Source organism: Sphaeramia orbicularis, chromosome 10 (genome assembly GCF_902148855.1).
Source record: "Sphaeramia orbicularis chromosome 10, fSphaOr1.1, whole genome shotgun sequence".
NCBI classification, from domain to species: domain Eukaryota; kingdom Metazoa; phylum Chordata; class Actinopteri; order Kurtiformes; family Apogonidae; genus Sphaeramia; species Sphaeramia orbicularis.
Genome location: NC_043966.1, coordinates 6,592,935 through 6,608,890, shown reverse-complemented (window position 1 = coordinate 6,608,890; position 15,956 = coordinate 6,592,935). Strand labels below are relative to the sequence as shown.

Below are 15,956 nucleotides of genomic sequence, written 5' to 3'. Positions count from 1 at the left end.
CAGCAGATGCAGCTCCATGTGGTTAATTATAGCAGAGACTGTTGGCGAGAATGAAGCAAATTCATCACAAGGGACATGGAGAGAGGGAGGAAGTGATAGGTGGGCAGAAAGGAAAAATGAAAAGGAGACATTAAAAAAAACTAATGGTACATCTGCTGAAGTGTCATGTGTCTATAGGGACTGATTCAACTTCAGTAAATGGAATGAGTAATAATAATAATAATAATAATAATAATAACAATAACAATAACAATAATAGTAATTTAATAAATGTAGATATGTAAAGAACATTTAATTTTAGGGTGACAGGGTGGTGCAGTGGATAGCACTTGTGCCTCACAGCAAGAATGAGGTTCGATTCCAACACCAATCGATTTCTGTTAGAAGTTTGCATGTTCTCCCCGTGTCTGTGTGGGTTCTCTCCGGATACTCCGGCGTTCTCCCACCATCCAAACACATGCACTGATAGGTTAATTGGTTAATCTAAACTGCCCATAGGTGTGAATGTGAGAGTGATTGTTTGTCTCTATATGTCATCCCTGTGATGAACTGGTGACATGTCCAGGGTGTACCCCGCCTTCGCCCTTAAGTAGCTGGGATAGACTCCAAGCGACCCCCATGACCCTAGTGAGGATAAAGCGGGTTCAGAAAGTGAATGAATGTATGAATATTTAATTTTATCCGTGCTAACACCACCAGGAATGGACTTTGTTTCTATTTTTCACATTCATTTTGGTTCTATAATGTAAATACTGTTGACTGAGTTTATTCTAATTTGGTATAGGCTTTTTTTGTTCATTGTTCTGGCCTGAAGTCTAAGGACAGGAGTGAGTATTTAAAATGTTATTATGTAAAGTTATTTGATGATGAGAATGGGGGTGGGATGAAATAAGTTTTTCTCCTTTTCAAGTGTAGATGAATGATTTGGAATTTTGAATTTGCATGTGTTCTGTAAATGCTCGAAATAACCAAAAAAATAGATAGATAGATAGATAGATAGATAGATAGATAGATAGATAGATAGATAGATAGATAGATAGATAGATGGATGGATGGATGGATGGATGGATGGATGGATGGATGGATGGATGGATGGATGGATGGATGGATGGATGGATAGATAGATAGATAGATAGATAGATAGATAGATAGATAGATAGATAGATAGATAGATAGATAGATAGATAGATAGATAGATAGATAGATAGATAGATAGATAGATAGATAGATATGTAAAATTTTAATTCTAGTTCTAAATGTACATAAATATTTAGATAAATACCAAATTTCTTATTTTTCTCTTTAATTTTTCATTAATTTGTTGTTTTTCTACTTGTCTTTTTTCTTCACTTGCTTGTTGTATGTTGCTGCTGTTAACTGTGAAAATTCCCCACTGTGGGATAAATAAAATCATATCTTATCTCATTAATAATAATAATAATGATGATGATGATCAGGTGCTTTATGTGAGAATACTGACCCACCAAATCACCCCATTAATAACTCATGTTCTGTTCAATCTCCTCCTTCTCAGTGGGCTGTTCTGCGAAAACCCTCCTCCAATGATCTTGCTCCAAACCAGCCCCTGCGACCAATCGGATTGCCAGAACGGCGCCCAGTGCCTTGTGGTTGCCGGGGAGCCCGTCTGCCGCTGCATGCCTGGTTTCTATGGCAATAAATGCGACAAGCTGTCCACCGTTCACTTTTTGGGCCGGGACGCGTACGTGGAGTTGGCAGGCGTGAAGCTCCGCCCCACCGCTCATATCGCATTGCAGGTACGGTTGACCTCTGCCCGCACAGTTTGGAGTCTCCCAGGTGCTTCTGTTAAAACGTCTCATGGCCTCAGTGTAACATGTGACCCCTGAAAGTACAAAAGCCATATTCTGCTGTGTTACATGGAAAACATTTGTGGGCGGCTTGAAATAGAGCCGTAAGCCGCTCAAATCAAGCCTATAGAGTTGCATGACTTAGTGCCGACGAAGCAAAGCAAACATCTGCTACACCCTCTGTTTCCATGGCACGCTGAGTTTTCACGAGCGTGCACGTACACACACACATATTCACTCTGACGGACCATACATTCTGGACACCTGAGAGTCCTATCCTAACAGAGACATATTTTTCTCTTTTTTGGAAATGAGAGTGTAAGTGGTTGAAAGAGAAACAAGAAAAGGAGGGCAGTCTAATTGATATTTACCACCTGTTTGGATCTGTGTGAGCGTATGTGGATGTGAGTGTGAGTGCATGAGCCTCTGTGTTCCTGCCAGGAGCTTTCAATGTCAGTGCCAAGGCTGTTAAAACTCTACCAAGAGGCCCTGACTCAGAGGCAAGAGAGAAAAAATGAAAAAAAGGGCCACGGCACTTCATAAATCACTCCATGTTTTTTCTGTCGTTCTCTCTCTCTTTAACACTTCTTTTGTCTTTTCTTACTTTTTCCCTTTTTTCCCTGTTTTTCTTACTCTCTTCTTCTATTCTCTTTCCCTCTCCTTCCCTTTCCTCTCCGTCTTCCTCTCGCTCTTCTTTTCTCCAGCAGCTTGTTAGCAGGTGTTGACTTGGATATGCTCCATTGAAGCCAGAGTGTTAAGTGCTTGGCCCCTTGGCCCCATTTCCACTCGCTAGTTAGTTAGCGCTTAGCAGAGCACGCGAACAAGTGTGACATGTCAAGTGTGCGTGTGTGAGAGGGAGGCAGTGATCTGGTTTCGGGCCATGTGTGGAGGAATTTACATTTTGTCCTTATTTTCTATGGCTGAAGGCAAAGGACACCTGTATGAAAAGACTTTTATCTTCTCTTTAATTTTGAGCCTCATCATATTCAGTATCGAACATCTGCAAACTAGGTCACTGCCAGATTCCCGCAATCGCTAATGAAGTTTAACACCTGCAAACTGCACAAACACGTGTTTTTATCACACAAAGCATGTCACCATATGTCTAGTCAATTAAAGGCAAGTCAAGAAATGTAGACGAGTAAAAACAAACAGTCCTAAATACATGCAGTGTGTTAGAAAAGTCCGTTTTGAGTCAGTTTAATTCAAAAGTACAACATAAACAATGTCAGGATAAACAGTAGCCACACAATGCCCTTAGTTTTATCGCTTAAATCAGCATTTGAGCCTGGATTTGCTGTGTCTTCATTAGTTTAAGGTTAGTTGGTTTTACTCGTATGACATCGCGCATGAACCCAAAATATGCTGAACAGAGGCTGCAGTGCTGCAAACGCCTGCAGCAACTGGAGTTAACATTAAAGCTGCACGAGTCAAATAAGGGGGAAAATGCCAGAAGTTGAAAGGAAAAGATGCTCCTTCTTTCTGCAGTTCTGTCCTCTTTGTCCAAATCAAAAGACTTAATATGTCAGGATGGCCTGACATTACTTCATGTCGCTGTGGAAAAGTGAAGTTAGTGAATGGATTGGTAGAAGGATGATGAAGATGGAGCTACCAGGCAGGAGGCAAAGAGGAAAAACAATGAGGCTGGCCATGGCTCAGGAGGTAGAGCGGGTCGTCCAATTACTGAAAGGTTGACGGTTCGAATTCCCCTCTAGTCATGTACCGTTGTGTCCTTGGGCAAGACGCTTCACCCGCCTTGCCTCCAGTGTCACTCACTGGTGTATGAATGTTTGGTGTTGGTCAGAGGGGCCGTGTGGCTGCAGCCATACTTCTGTCAGTCTTCCACAGGACAACTGTGGATACAAACATAGTTTACCACCACCAGAGGGAGAATGTGAGAGCGAATGAGTAATGGATCATTAACACTGGTCAACAACAAATTTATTGTTGAAGTTTTTTAAGCTGATTTAGGATAACTTTGGTGTGCTGAATCCAAAAATCACATTAATTTTGCTCAATCAGGTCAACTTTCTGAACTATGCTACATATTGGCTTTTTAACATTTTTGCTTACATTTATGGGCATTTTCACATCATATGATACAAAATTCTTTCATATTTCTTGCAATAAACGAGTTCTGAAGATTTTACTTTTGCCAGTTTAGGATTGTGTTTTTTTAATATTACAGGTGAATGAAATGGCTTCGACTAGAAGATCTTGCAAAAATAAGCCTGACGTATTCTGCTACATCTGCAGTGAATACACCATTGTACCTAACAGGAATCCTGTTAGAAAATTATTTTCTTTCTCTTAAAACCTATTTTGGGTGAGAACTATATAAAAAATCAACTGATAAAGTCACAAAAATGTCATTAATTTTGTGAGAAGATCAAATTTTTCAAAATCAAATTAGCAAAAAAAACCTGACCTGATTGAGAAAAACAGATGTCATTTTTGGATTTAGCGGTGCAAAATGGTCCTAATTCAGTTGAAAAAACCTAGACAACTTTCAAAAAACATTTTTTTGTAACCCAGTGTAATGTAAAGCGCTTTGGATGTCTTGAAAAGTGCTATAGAAATCTAATCCATTGTTATTATTACCTCCGCTAAGGAACGGCGGAGGTTATGTTTTCATCGGGGTTTGTCTGTTTGTTTGTCTGTCTGTCTGTTAGCAAGATAATTCATAAAGTTATGGAAGGATTTGGACAAAATTTTCAGGAAATGTTGATACTGGCACAAGGAACAAATGATTAAATTTTGGTGATGATCGGGGCGGGGGGGTTGTTTGTTTGTCTGTCTGTCTGACAAACAAATGCCATGATCCCATGTGCTTATTTTTCTCCTACTATGTCTTCCAGGTGGCTACAGATAAAGACAACGGTATTTTGCTCTATAAGGAAGACCATGACCCTCTGGCTCTGGAGCTTTACCAGGGACACATACGACTCATCTACGATATCGCCAACTACCCTCCAACAACTGTGTACAGGTACAACACACAAGCTCACTTAAGTATAGTCAACCTTGAACCATCGTAACCAAATTAATTGCTCCATTTTCCTCATATGCACTGTGTATTGAACCCTTTGACTTTTAATTATATATTTTTTAACAGAACCAATAGTTACATGAGGTTTAAGCGAATTGAAAACATACATATCATGTGTTGAAGCCAAAATATGGGCATGCTGCATAGAACAACATCCAGAAAACACTTAAAATTATTTACTTTATTATTCAAATATTGTGAGAAGGTATCTCATATTCATTTACAATTGTCAGAGATTGACTAGATTCAACTCTAGTAATGGCTCGAGGTGGTTTAATTTGCTGAAAAATATAAAAAGTACATAAACGTACACAGACACCAACCACTGAGCTCCGGTTTCAATCATGTTTTTGCATGATTTAAGTGCTTTTCAGTAATAGAAAAACGAGCTCCCCACACAAATCCATTCACATATTTACTGCTGATCCCACACACAGATCCATATCTGAGCACTTCCCTCTGCAAACAAATATAAAGTCAGAAAAATTCCTCCCCAATCCTGACCAGACAGTCATGTCCCAGAGGGGAGTCTATCGACGAAGAGACCAAAGCCCTCGTTCACTACATGAGCTGGTGTAAGAATGAAAAATAAACTGTATTTACGTTTCACAGTAAAGAATATAAGCAAATGTAATCCAGGAAAAGACAATATAAACATAAAACAACAGAAATGAACAACAAACCAAAAGTTAATCATGAAATTTTACACATAAAAATAAAGATTAAAGAAGGAAAAAATAAAGAACAATGTGAATCTTATCGGCCGATCTCTATATTGAATGTAGACTATAAAATATTCACTTCTATAATTGCTAAACGACTTGAATCTCACTTACCAGACCTAATTAATGAGGACCAGACAGGATTTATTAAAGGCAGACAAACACAGGACAATATCAGACGAACCCTCCATATTATTGAATACGCCAATAAACAAAATCTAAACGCAGCATTGGTCAGCCTGGATGCAGAAAAGGCGTTTGATAGGGTTATTTGGCCTTTTCTTTTTAAAGTATTGGAAAGAATGGGCTTTAATGACCAATTCATTAGGTGTATACAGGCTCTCTATAGTGACCCATCTGCTAGGATAAAGATTAATGGACAACTTACGGACAGCTTTAAACTTTATAGAGGCACACGACAGGGGTGTTGCCTGAGTCCTTCACTTTTTGCAGTGTTTATTGAGCCGTTAGCTCAAGAAATCAGACAACATAAAGACCTGAAAGGAATAAATTTGGCTAAAGAGGAACATATAATTGGATTATTTGCGGACGATGTTATCGCCTTCCTTCAAAACCCGAACTCAACACTTCCTAAACTTATGACAGTTTTAGAAAATTTTGGGAAAATGTCAGGTTACAAACTGAATGTTTTAAAAACGCAAATACTGGGTATAAATTATACTCCAAGTAAAACCATCAGGCATAAATATAAATTAAAGTGGGATACAAAAATAATAAAATACTTGGGGATACTAATCACTCAAGACTTGTATAGACTGTATGAGATAAATTACAAGGTAATAAATAATAGAATACAGAAAGATATAATAAATTGGTCAACATTAACACTAGATTTGAGTTCAAGGATAGAGGTGGTGAAAATGAATCTATTGCCTAGACTACTCTATCTCTTTTTATCACTTCCGGTCCGAATCCCTGACTCTCAGTTTGTGACGTGGGACAAATTAGTATCTAGATTTATTTGGGCTGGGACAAAACCAAGGGTAAAACTTAAAACACTTCAGTTGGGAAAATTAGAAGGAGGTCTAGCTTTACCTAATCTGAAACAGTATTACTACGCAGCCCAAATGAGGTGTATTGTAAATTGGTGTTCCCCTGAGTATCAAGCCAAATGGAAACATATTGATTTAAATTTAGACATTTCACAACCTCAGACTTGTTTAGGGGGTAAAGAACACACAGAATATAAGGGAGATAATGACATCATAAAAGAACAATTGAGAATATGGAATGTGATTGTTAAGAAATATAATTTGGAAAATGATAGTAAGCTCCTGGTATGGCCTTCCCAGTCAGATAAATTCACCCCTGCTAAATCTGATAATAGATTTTTGAGGTGGAGAGAAAAGGGAATAACAGCCATTTGTACACTCATTGAGGGGAAAACTTTTAAATCATTTGATAAAATAAAAAAACAATATAATTTGGAGGATAAGGATCAGTATGGATATTTACAGGTAAAACATTTTTTTGACAGAGAGATTAAAAGTAACTTATCAGAGGGCAGTGAACTGATCAAGGTCTTTACAGGAGCTTACAAACACACACCCACTAAGACTGTGTCTAAATTATATCAGGGTCTACAAAAATGTAATGGTGTGAATTCATATTATGTTAAATCGAAATGGGAATCTGAACTGAATATTACCCTGTCTGAAAGTGAGTGGCATTCTATGTGCAAAACACAGCTAACATCCACCAGCTCTAAAGGTTGGCGAGAATTTGGCTGGAAAAACCTCATTCGCTTCTTTATTACACCAAATATTAAAAGCAAACAACTGGGAAAACAGCAGCAATGTTGGAGAGGATGTGGACACATGAATGCCAATCACTCGCATATCTTCTGGACATGTGTAAAAATGCAAATGTTTTGGAACCATGTTTTTCAGACAATGGAGAATATTTTAAATTATAAAATTCCAATGGACCCCCAGACTATCTACCTTGGTCTAATACCTGATGACATAATTAAAAGAGAAGACATTTACTTATTTAAAATTTTAACTCTTGCCTGTAAAAAGGTAATCACAAGGAACTGGTTAAAAAGTGACCCTCTACGACTACAACAATGGCTGGACATTATAGAGGAAATATACTCCATGGAAAAATTAACATTTCAACTGAGGATTAAGATGGGAACTTTCAAGCGAAGATGGGAGAAATGGATCATATTCAAGGACAGAAATTCTTGATATCAGATTGAGTATGGAAAAACTGTCGAATGTATAAGGAACAACATCCCCCTTGTTTTATTGTGTGGGTTGTCCCCCCCCCCTTTTTTTTTTTTTGTTTTTTTTGTTTTTTTTGTTTTTTTTTGTTTTTTTTGTTATTAAGTGTTGTTATGCACTATAAAAGTGTTTCAAAATATTAAAATAAAGAGTATAAAAAAAAAAAAAAATAAAGATTAACGCTATGATAAAGTACCATCTCTATTTCAGACCACAGTAAATGAACTCGGCCCTCACTGGTTAATGCATGTTTTGAGTTCAACAGAAATATAAAACTAACAAATAAAGGTTATGAACCATCACATTCAGTGCTACAGTTTTGGAACTAATTACTGGGCCAGTGTGAAAAGCAGGGTTGGCCCAGTTCTTTTTTTTTTTTTTTGGGCTCCAGGGCTTTGCCAGTAATCAGCAGTGAATAATAGAAGCTCTGCTGTGGAGGGAGGGGCACATTACAAAACATTAACTTTGCAGTGGAAAGTAAACCACCGTATCAGCAAATTGACTGTTAGTGTCACTGTTTGGGTAATCCAACATACATTTAAATAACACACAACATTATTAAGGTACTTGTGAAGATGATGACATAGAATTATATTTGTGAATGGACTAAAGTGAGGACAAATGTGAAGTGTAGATGGACTTAAACTGTGGGTGTGATACTGTGGAATGGACCTGATGATGAATTTAAGTTATTCACTCCTTTGACAAAGTTTTAAAAAAATACCTTTAGTTTAAAATCATTTAGAAATATTGAACTGAGATGGCAGATATGTTAATGTTGTTGTTGATTTTTTAATTTCTATTTTTATTTTTTTTAATGGTGTGAATGTTTGATGCTGAACATGTCGCCTCGAATTCAAATAGGGTCGCCTGAAGTTTCTAGTAATTGATAAAAATAATAATAAAAATTTATGGCGAGTTGACAGAGACAATCCCAATACATAAAAGACAAACTGAAGCTGAAACTGAAACACTGTGGTTCTGTTTATCTGTCAAATGTTCATTGTGGTCAGTTTCAGATGCTGCAGCTCTTTCATAATTCATAGTTTGAGTTCTTGTTTGTTCAGTATTAATTGTCAGCCTTGTAAATCACAGCTGGACTGACTGTACATATCCTGACCAAGGAAAATAAAATTCTCACTTTGTGCAGTAATCTACACCTGGATTTACTGCCTCCGTCCAGAATAATATGCATTATATAGACTAAATGTCCTCTAAAATTAACATTTATTTGCAACATAGTATAGCAAACTATTACATGATCAAAACCAAATTAATTTTACAAAAAAAAAAGTCTCTGTTTTGAATGTTTGGGGTCACCAGAAATGTGTGATGTTAAAATGGGGTCACGAGCCAAAAAAGGTTGGGAACCACTGTTCTAGCCTACTCCTTTTTGGGTTTTTATGTTCATTATAATTACACTGGTCAACAACAAATTTATTGTTTAAGTTTTTTGAGCTGATTTAGGATAATTTTGGTGTGCTGAATCCAAAAATCACATTAATTTTGCTCAATCAGGTCAACTTTCTGAACTATGCTACATATTGGCTTTTTAACATTTTTGCTTACATTTATGGGCATTTTCACATCATATGATACAAAATTCTTTCATATTTCTTGCAATAAATGAGTTCTGAAGATTTTACTTTTGCCAATTTATGATTAATGTTTTTTTTAATATTACAGGTGAATGAAATGGCTTCGACTAGAAGATCTTGCAAAAATAAGCCTGACGTATTCTGCTACAGTTTGTTACACTTAATAAATACATCCTGTTATAAAATGATTTTTTTTCTCTTAAAACCTGTTTTGGGTGAGAACTATATAAAAAATTAACTGATAAAGTCACAAAAATGTAATCAATTTTGTGAGAAGATCAAATTTTTCAAAATCAAATTAGCAAAAAAACCTGACCTGATTGAGAAAAACAGATGTCATTTTTGGATTTAGCGGTGCAAAATGGTCCTAATTCAGTTGAAAAAACCTAGACAACTTGCAAAAAACATTTTTTTGGAACCCAGTGTTATTGTACTAAGTGCAGTGATTAATGTACAAACCCAAAATAAATGTATTCAGTAATTCAATGTGGTAAAATGTAAGGTAGTAAAATGAACATTTTCACCTCATTTTCACTCCAGTTTCACTAATGTTCATCACTTGTCGGTATATGAATTGGAATGTCTCCTACAGGCAGCACAGTGGTGCAGTGATCAGCACTTTCACCTCACAGCAAAGGTCCTGGGTTCAATCCCAGCAGAGTTGTGTAGAGTTTGCATGTTAAACCCACATATAGGTTCTCAATAGGTAGTCAATAGGTTAATTGATCAGTCTAAATCACCTGTGAATGTGAGAGAGTGACAGGTTGTTCGTCTATGATGATTCGGTGATACATCCAGGGTGCACCTGGGACTTACCGCAGAGTTGACGGTTGCAGATGAATGCAGCCTGAACCTGTTTTAAAGGGCTCATATTTAGCTAAACCCACTTTTATTAGTCTTCGGTTCATTTATTTGTGTATTTGGACCCTGATAGTTCATAAAGTTTGAATTTGAACCCTCCTGGTGCTGCAAAATACACATCATAAATAACACATTCAAAGAGCTATACAGTTGCAGAAAAAAATTATTCGACCACCCTTGTTTTCTTCAATTTCTTGTTCATTTTAATGCCTGGTACAACTAAAGGTACATTTGTTTGGACAAATATAATGATATCAACAAAAATAGCTCATAGTAGTTTAATTTCAGAGCTGATATCTATCCATTTTCCATGTTTTCTTGATAATAACCAAAATCACTTCAGTTCTTACATCAGTTTCTACGGCATTGTACTGACAAAAACAGTGCTTTTAGGCATTCCATGTGTTTTTTTCTGTCTGTTTTAGTCACATGATACACACAGGAGTTAGTACTGGATTGCATAACCATTGTTTTTGATGACTTTTGATGATCTAATAATTTTTTCCATGACTATTTTGTCCCAACTTGATAAAATCTCAACGCCAAACCAAAGCTAAAATGCAACATTTCAATGTGTAGTGTAGTACAGCTGGAGTGAGCATTAGGAAATAACACACATCCACAACATATGACGTGTAAGTAAGAAAAAAACAAAGAAAGAAAGGCCAAGTCCTCCATGTGAAAGTGGTCAATGAGGCAGAGGAGGACGTCTGTGTCTGGTACCAACCGGCTCCTATTGATTCAGACTGCTTTTCTGTCTATACCGTCTGCAGCAGAAACAAAGGGCTGAGGTACATATGATCCCACATTCAATACCATGTACGTCTCCTCAGGGAAATTCAGTCTCCGGCACCAATTCAGAGCAAATGTCACATATAACTCATCCATCCATACACAACACTGATTAATCACCACATTAACATGTATAATCAACCATCACCACAACTGGACACCTCTGTCTGTCTTTAATGTTGGCGTTGCATTATAATCTGCATCTACAGCCAGTAAAGTGAATGAATGAATGAATGAGTGAAGGGTCATCGAGGTTAGTGGGTAGCGGTGGAACATAAACTTAGAAAACTCCTCTTTCAAATGGTCACTGACTCATTCCATGACGATGCTTGAGAACTGAAGCAGTGCGTCATAAAAATCGGTTCATTCTCTTTTAATAACCCGGTATACCGACAAGTTATGAACATTTATGAATTCGAGTTGAAAACTAGCAAAAATGCTCATTTTTTCCACCTTCCATTATTCTACATTGAATGAATGAATGACTAAATTTATTTTTGGTTTGTACATTAATCACCGCACACAGTACAACAATCACAATAAACACCAAAAAACAAAAAAAAGAAATAGGCCAGAAGCAAAAACTTATTTTTTTGCGTATTCTTTACACCTGACACACCGCTCACATTCAATTAAATGCACACATCATCGAAGAGTCACATTATTACAAAAGAATCAATAACAACAAAAACACATCTACCATCTCCACTTTATATTCCTGAATGATCTTATACTTAACTCTTTCGGTGCCAGACAGTTATGGGGCTAATAAGCCTTAAAAGTGCCACAGAATTTGGCCGTTTTTCAGTATTTCGCGTCGTTTTTATAATCGAAGTCTGAATAGTCATCAGAACTCATTTTCTAGCAGATGGGACTGTTTTGACAGATCGCTGTGTTTACGATATTACTACAAAATGGCCATCTAATTTGCATATGATTTCATTCATAAATTCATTCATAAAATTTCCCAAGCAGAAAACGAAACGCGAGCTCTTCCTTGGTCAAAAACCGCTCTGTAACATCCGACCGATTGCTACTTAGATTCAGAACGCACCGGACGCAGCCGATTCATTATTGATCGTAATTTGCAAGAAGATTTGAAAGAACGCCATCGAAATGTGAGAAAGAAATGGGGGTGGATGGTTTGTTTGTACACCAATATGGCGTGTTCTCCAAAGCCGATCTGATCGGCCCGTGGCACTTTAAAGGTTGTATTCGTAAAGCCGATTTAATCGGCCCATGGCACTGAAAGAGTTAAAAACCCCTTTAGCCCTATCAGCCCGCCCGTGGGCCAAAAAAATTATATTAATATTCATATACTTTAAAAATATAATAAATCAGGACAATGGATGTTTTTTTCGACTTTTGCTCAAAGTTTAGACCCTAATGTTAATAAAAGTACATCAAAAGTGTATTTTAGTGCAAACTTTAAAGTTCAAACATGATTTTAAATCTTTGTGGGGTGAAATATATGCTATTAAAAATCTCCGACACGAACAATTAATTTATGCATATCATCGTCAATCCAGCCAGAAAAAAAACAGGCGAGGATCAAAAATTCTAATTTCTCTTTTAGTTTGTTACAGTTTACTCAGGCATAGTAATAGATACAATATTTTAGACAATGGGCATAGATTCTGTGAGGTCTGTAAATGTCCATAGACACCAAGAACATCCATATGAACCTTATTATTTTAAGTATTATAAGTAATTTTTCATTTACTTTGGGTATGTCTTTTTAGGCATTTTTCCCCTGAAAATATGGTCAGGGTTAAACAGGTTAAGATGTTTTTTAAACTTGTCAGAGAAGTGAACAACTTAAATTCATCATCAGATCTGTTTCATAATTTCACATCCACAACCCAAATCCATCTGGATTTCACATTTGCCCTCACTTTAGCACATTCAAAAACATAAAGACCTCTTAAATTATAGTTACTTCCTTTTAATTTAAAGAACTCTTGAATGGTATTTGGAACAATGTTATTTTTTACTTTATAAATCATCTCTAATATTTTAATATATACAATATCCGGCAATTTTAAGGTATTAAGTTGAATAAATAAATTCTTAGTTGCTTAAAAATATGCTATTCTTATAACTCTTTTTTGTAATTTTACTAATGTTTCTATATCAGTTTTTCCTGCATTTCCCCATATTTCTGCACTCTACAGGGTGGGGAAGCAAAATTTACAATGAACATTTAGTTGTTTTTTCTCAGCAGGCACTACGTCAATTGTTGTGAAACCAAACATATATTGATGTCATAATCATACCTAACACTATTATCCATACCTTTTCAGAAACTTTTGCCCATATGAGTAATCAGGAAAGCAAATGTCAAAGAGTGTGTGATTTGCTGAATGCACTCGTCACACCAAAGGAGATTTCAGAAATAGTTGGAGTGTCCATAAAGACTGTTTATAATGGAAAGAAGAGAACGACTATGAGCAAAACTATTACGAGAAAGTCTGGAAGTGGAGGAAGTAACAAAAAACGTACCAAAGCTTTTATTAAAGCTCTCAAATCCAAAATCCTAAAGGATCCAACCAAATCCATGAGAAAAATGGCAAATGAGCTTGAGGTAGACAACAAGACTGTTAGAAATGCAGTAAAATATGATTTGAAGTTAAAATCTTACACAAGAACACCAAAACACTTGTTGACAACAGCAACAAATCCAACTTTAGCAATTTTTGGGAATCATGTTTATGGCCGCCTTCTAGCCCAGATCTAAACCCTCTGGATTCTGCTGTTTGGGGCGTTTTAGAACATGCTACCAATAGAACATCACACAGCAATGTCGACTTTCTTAAAGATACTATTAAAGAAGAATGGGAGAAGTTGTCACCCGAATATTTGAGGAACTTTTTTTTTTTTTTTTAATTTTACCTTTATTTAACCAGGAAAACCTCATTGAGATTAAGAATCTCTTTTTCAAGAGTGTCTTGGCCAAGACGGACAGCAGTACATTAAATAGTTACAGACAGACTTCCATACATAAAACAAATACATAAAAAGCCCACAGACAAGTCAAACCTTCCAAAGTCAACTCAAAAAGTGCTCATGAAACTTGCTCACTTGCGCAAGTTTCAGGAAGCGTGTGAAGGCAGTTATTGAGAAAGAAGGAGGACACATAGAATAAAAACATTTTCTATTATGTCAATTTTCTTGTGGCAAATAAATTCTCATGACTTTCACTGAACTAATTGGTCATACACTGTCTTTCAATCCCTGCCTCAAAATATTGTAAATTTTGTTTCCCCACCTTGTAAGTCACTGTATGTGTGTAAATTCTTCTGTAAAACTTTGAATGATCAGACAGTTGGTGTGATAATGCAAAGTGGAAATGAAAAAGGAGGGAATGACGAGACAGACAGGCAAGACAGATGTTAGTACAATGGAATCAGGAAATAAAGAAAGGGTAAAAAAGTAAGTAATGTGGCGATGGAGAGAATAAGAAGTACTGGACTGACTCTGGATAAAGACAAGGTCACAGCGGAAGGAGGAGGAGGAGGAGGAGGTGCAGGGCTGTGGTCTTGTGCTCCTCATGATATAATAAGCAGCAGGTTCAAAACAAATTTGATTTAAGGATAAGGGCGTTATGTCATCATAAATCCTACAGTACAAGTAGCTGCAGGGAAAAAAAAAACAGCCACTTACACTTACCATTTACTTTGTCAAGGGCAAGATGGTTCCTGTATTAGACAGAGTCCGAAGATAAAGAAAAAAAAAAAAAAAAGACAGAGTCCGAATTCACTCAGTTTCTTCAATTTACAGGGTTCCTACACAAATTTCTTTCTTTCTTTCTTTAGTTATTTATTTATTTTTAACCCTTTCATGCATGAATTATGAGAACCTTAATCAAGATGTTTTTGTCCTGTTGTTATTCCTCTTTAAGCATGAAAAAAATAATGCGATTAATTTTTTTTAAGAACTTATTTTTCATGGAGCTGCAAAAATGTCGACTCAGATGGATACCACGCGTTACATTTTTGAAACAAAGCAATATGTATTTACTGATATACTATGTGAAAACTATGAAATAAAAACATTTTTTAACATATTCATATAGTTTAACATACTCTGAATACTAGTTACACTGTATGTAAAGTGTCTTTGAGTACCATGAAAAGCGCCATACAAATACAATGTATTATTATTAGTAGTAGTAGTAGTAGTAGTAGTAGTAGTAGTTGTTATTACTCACTTCATGGAGATAATATGCAAAAAATGGTATGAATGTCAGTGTTTGGGATGATGCATTAGTGTCCACTGTGTTGGCTGATATGGAACTAAAACAACAAAATCCATGAATATACAAGAGAACAGCTGTGGAATAGCTGTCCACTGTAGTGACCACTATGCATGAAAGGGTTAATCTGTGTATTTTTGTTGTGAAATGGACAGAGTTTATTTTTGTTTTCATATGTGCACCATTACTGTTATGGAAAGGACAGAGTTTATTTTAATGTGAAATGCTGCTGCAAAATGGACAGTCTATCCTTGATCTGGAAAGAAATGTTGTGTTTTGTGCATAGTCAGAATTTAGTCTGATATGTGAGGGTTTTTGAGTTACTTATGGAATCTGACAGAGGAATTTAGGGGAGGTGAAGGATGGAGTAAGGGGACGGGAGATTATAAATTAAACTTCATCCCGCTCCTTTTTGAACGGTTTATTTCCTTTTTATATAACTCTTTTGCTGTTGATTTTATTGTAAATATTCCAAGTCAATAAACAAACAAAGAAATAAACAAGTATGGAAAGTATGGAATTTGATTTTATAAATTTCCAGGTCTGGAAAAGTATGGAAATTTTTATCAAATGTATGGAAAAATATTCATGTTTCCAAGACTGT

General features: G+C 36.2%; 1 protein-coding gene across 1 annotated transcript in view; it reads left to right on the top strand.

Moving 5' to 3' along the window:
• The window catches only part of slit3 (slit homolog 3 (Drosophila)), a 742,110-nt gene that overhangs the window by 693,996 nt on the left and 32,158 nt on the right, over window positions 1–15,956 (top strand). Inside the window, exons 32-33 of the mRNA XM_030145427.1 lie at window positions 1,535–1,775; window positions 4,685–4,815. Of these exons, the coding sequence (XP_030001287.1) occupies window positions 1,535–1,775; window positions 4,685–4,815 (372 nt within the window). The remainder of the gene's footprint in view (window positions 1–1,534; window positions 1,776–4,684; window positions 4,816–15,956) is intronic.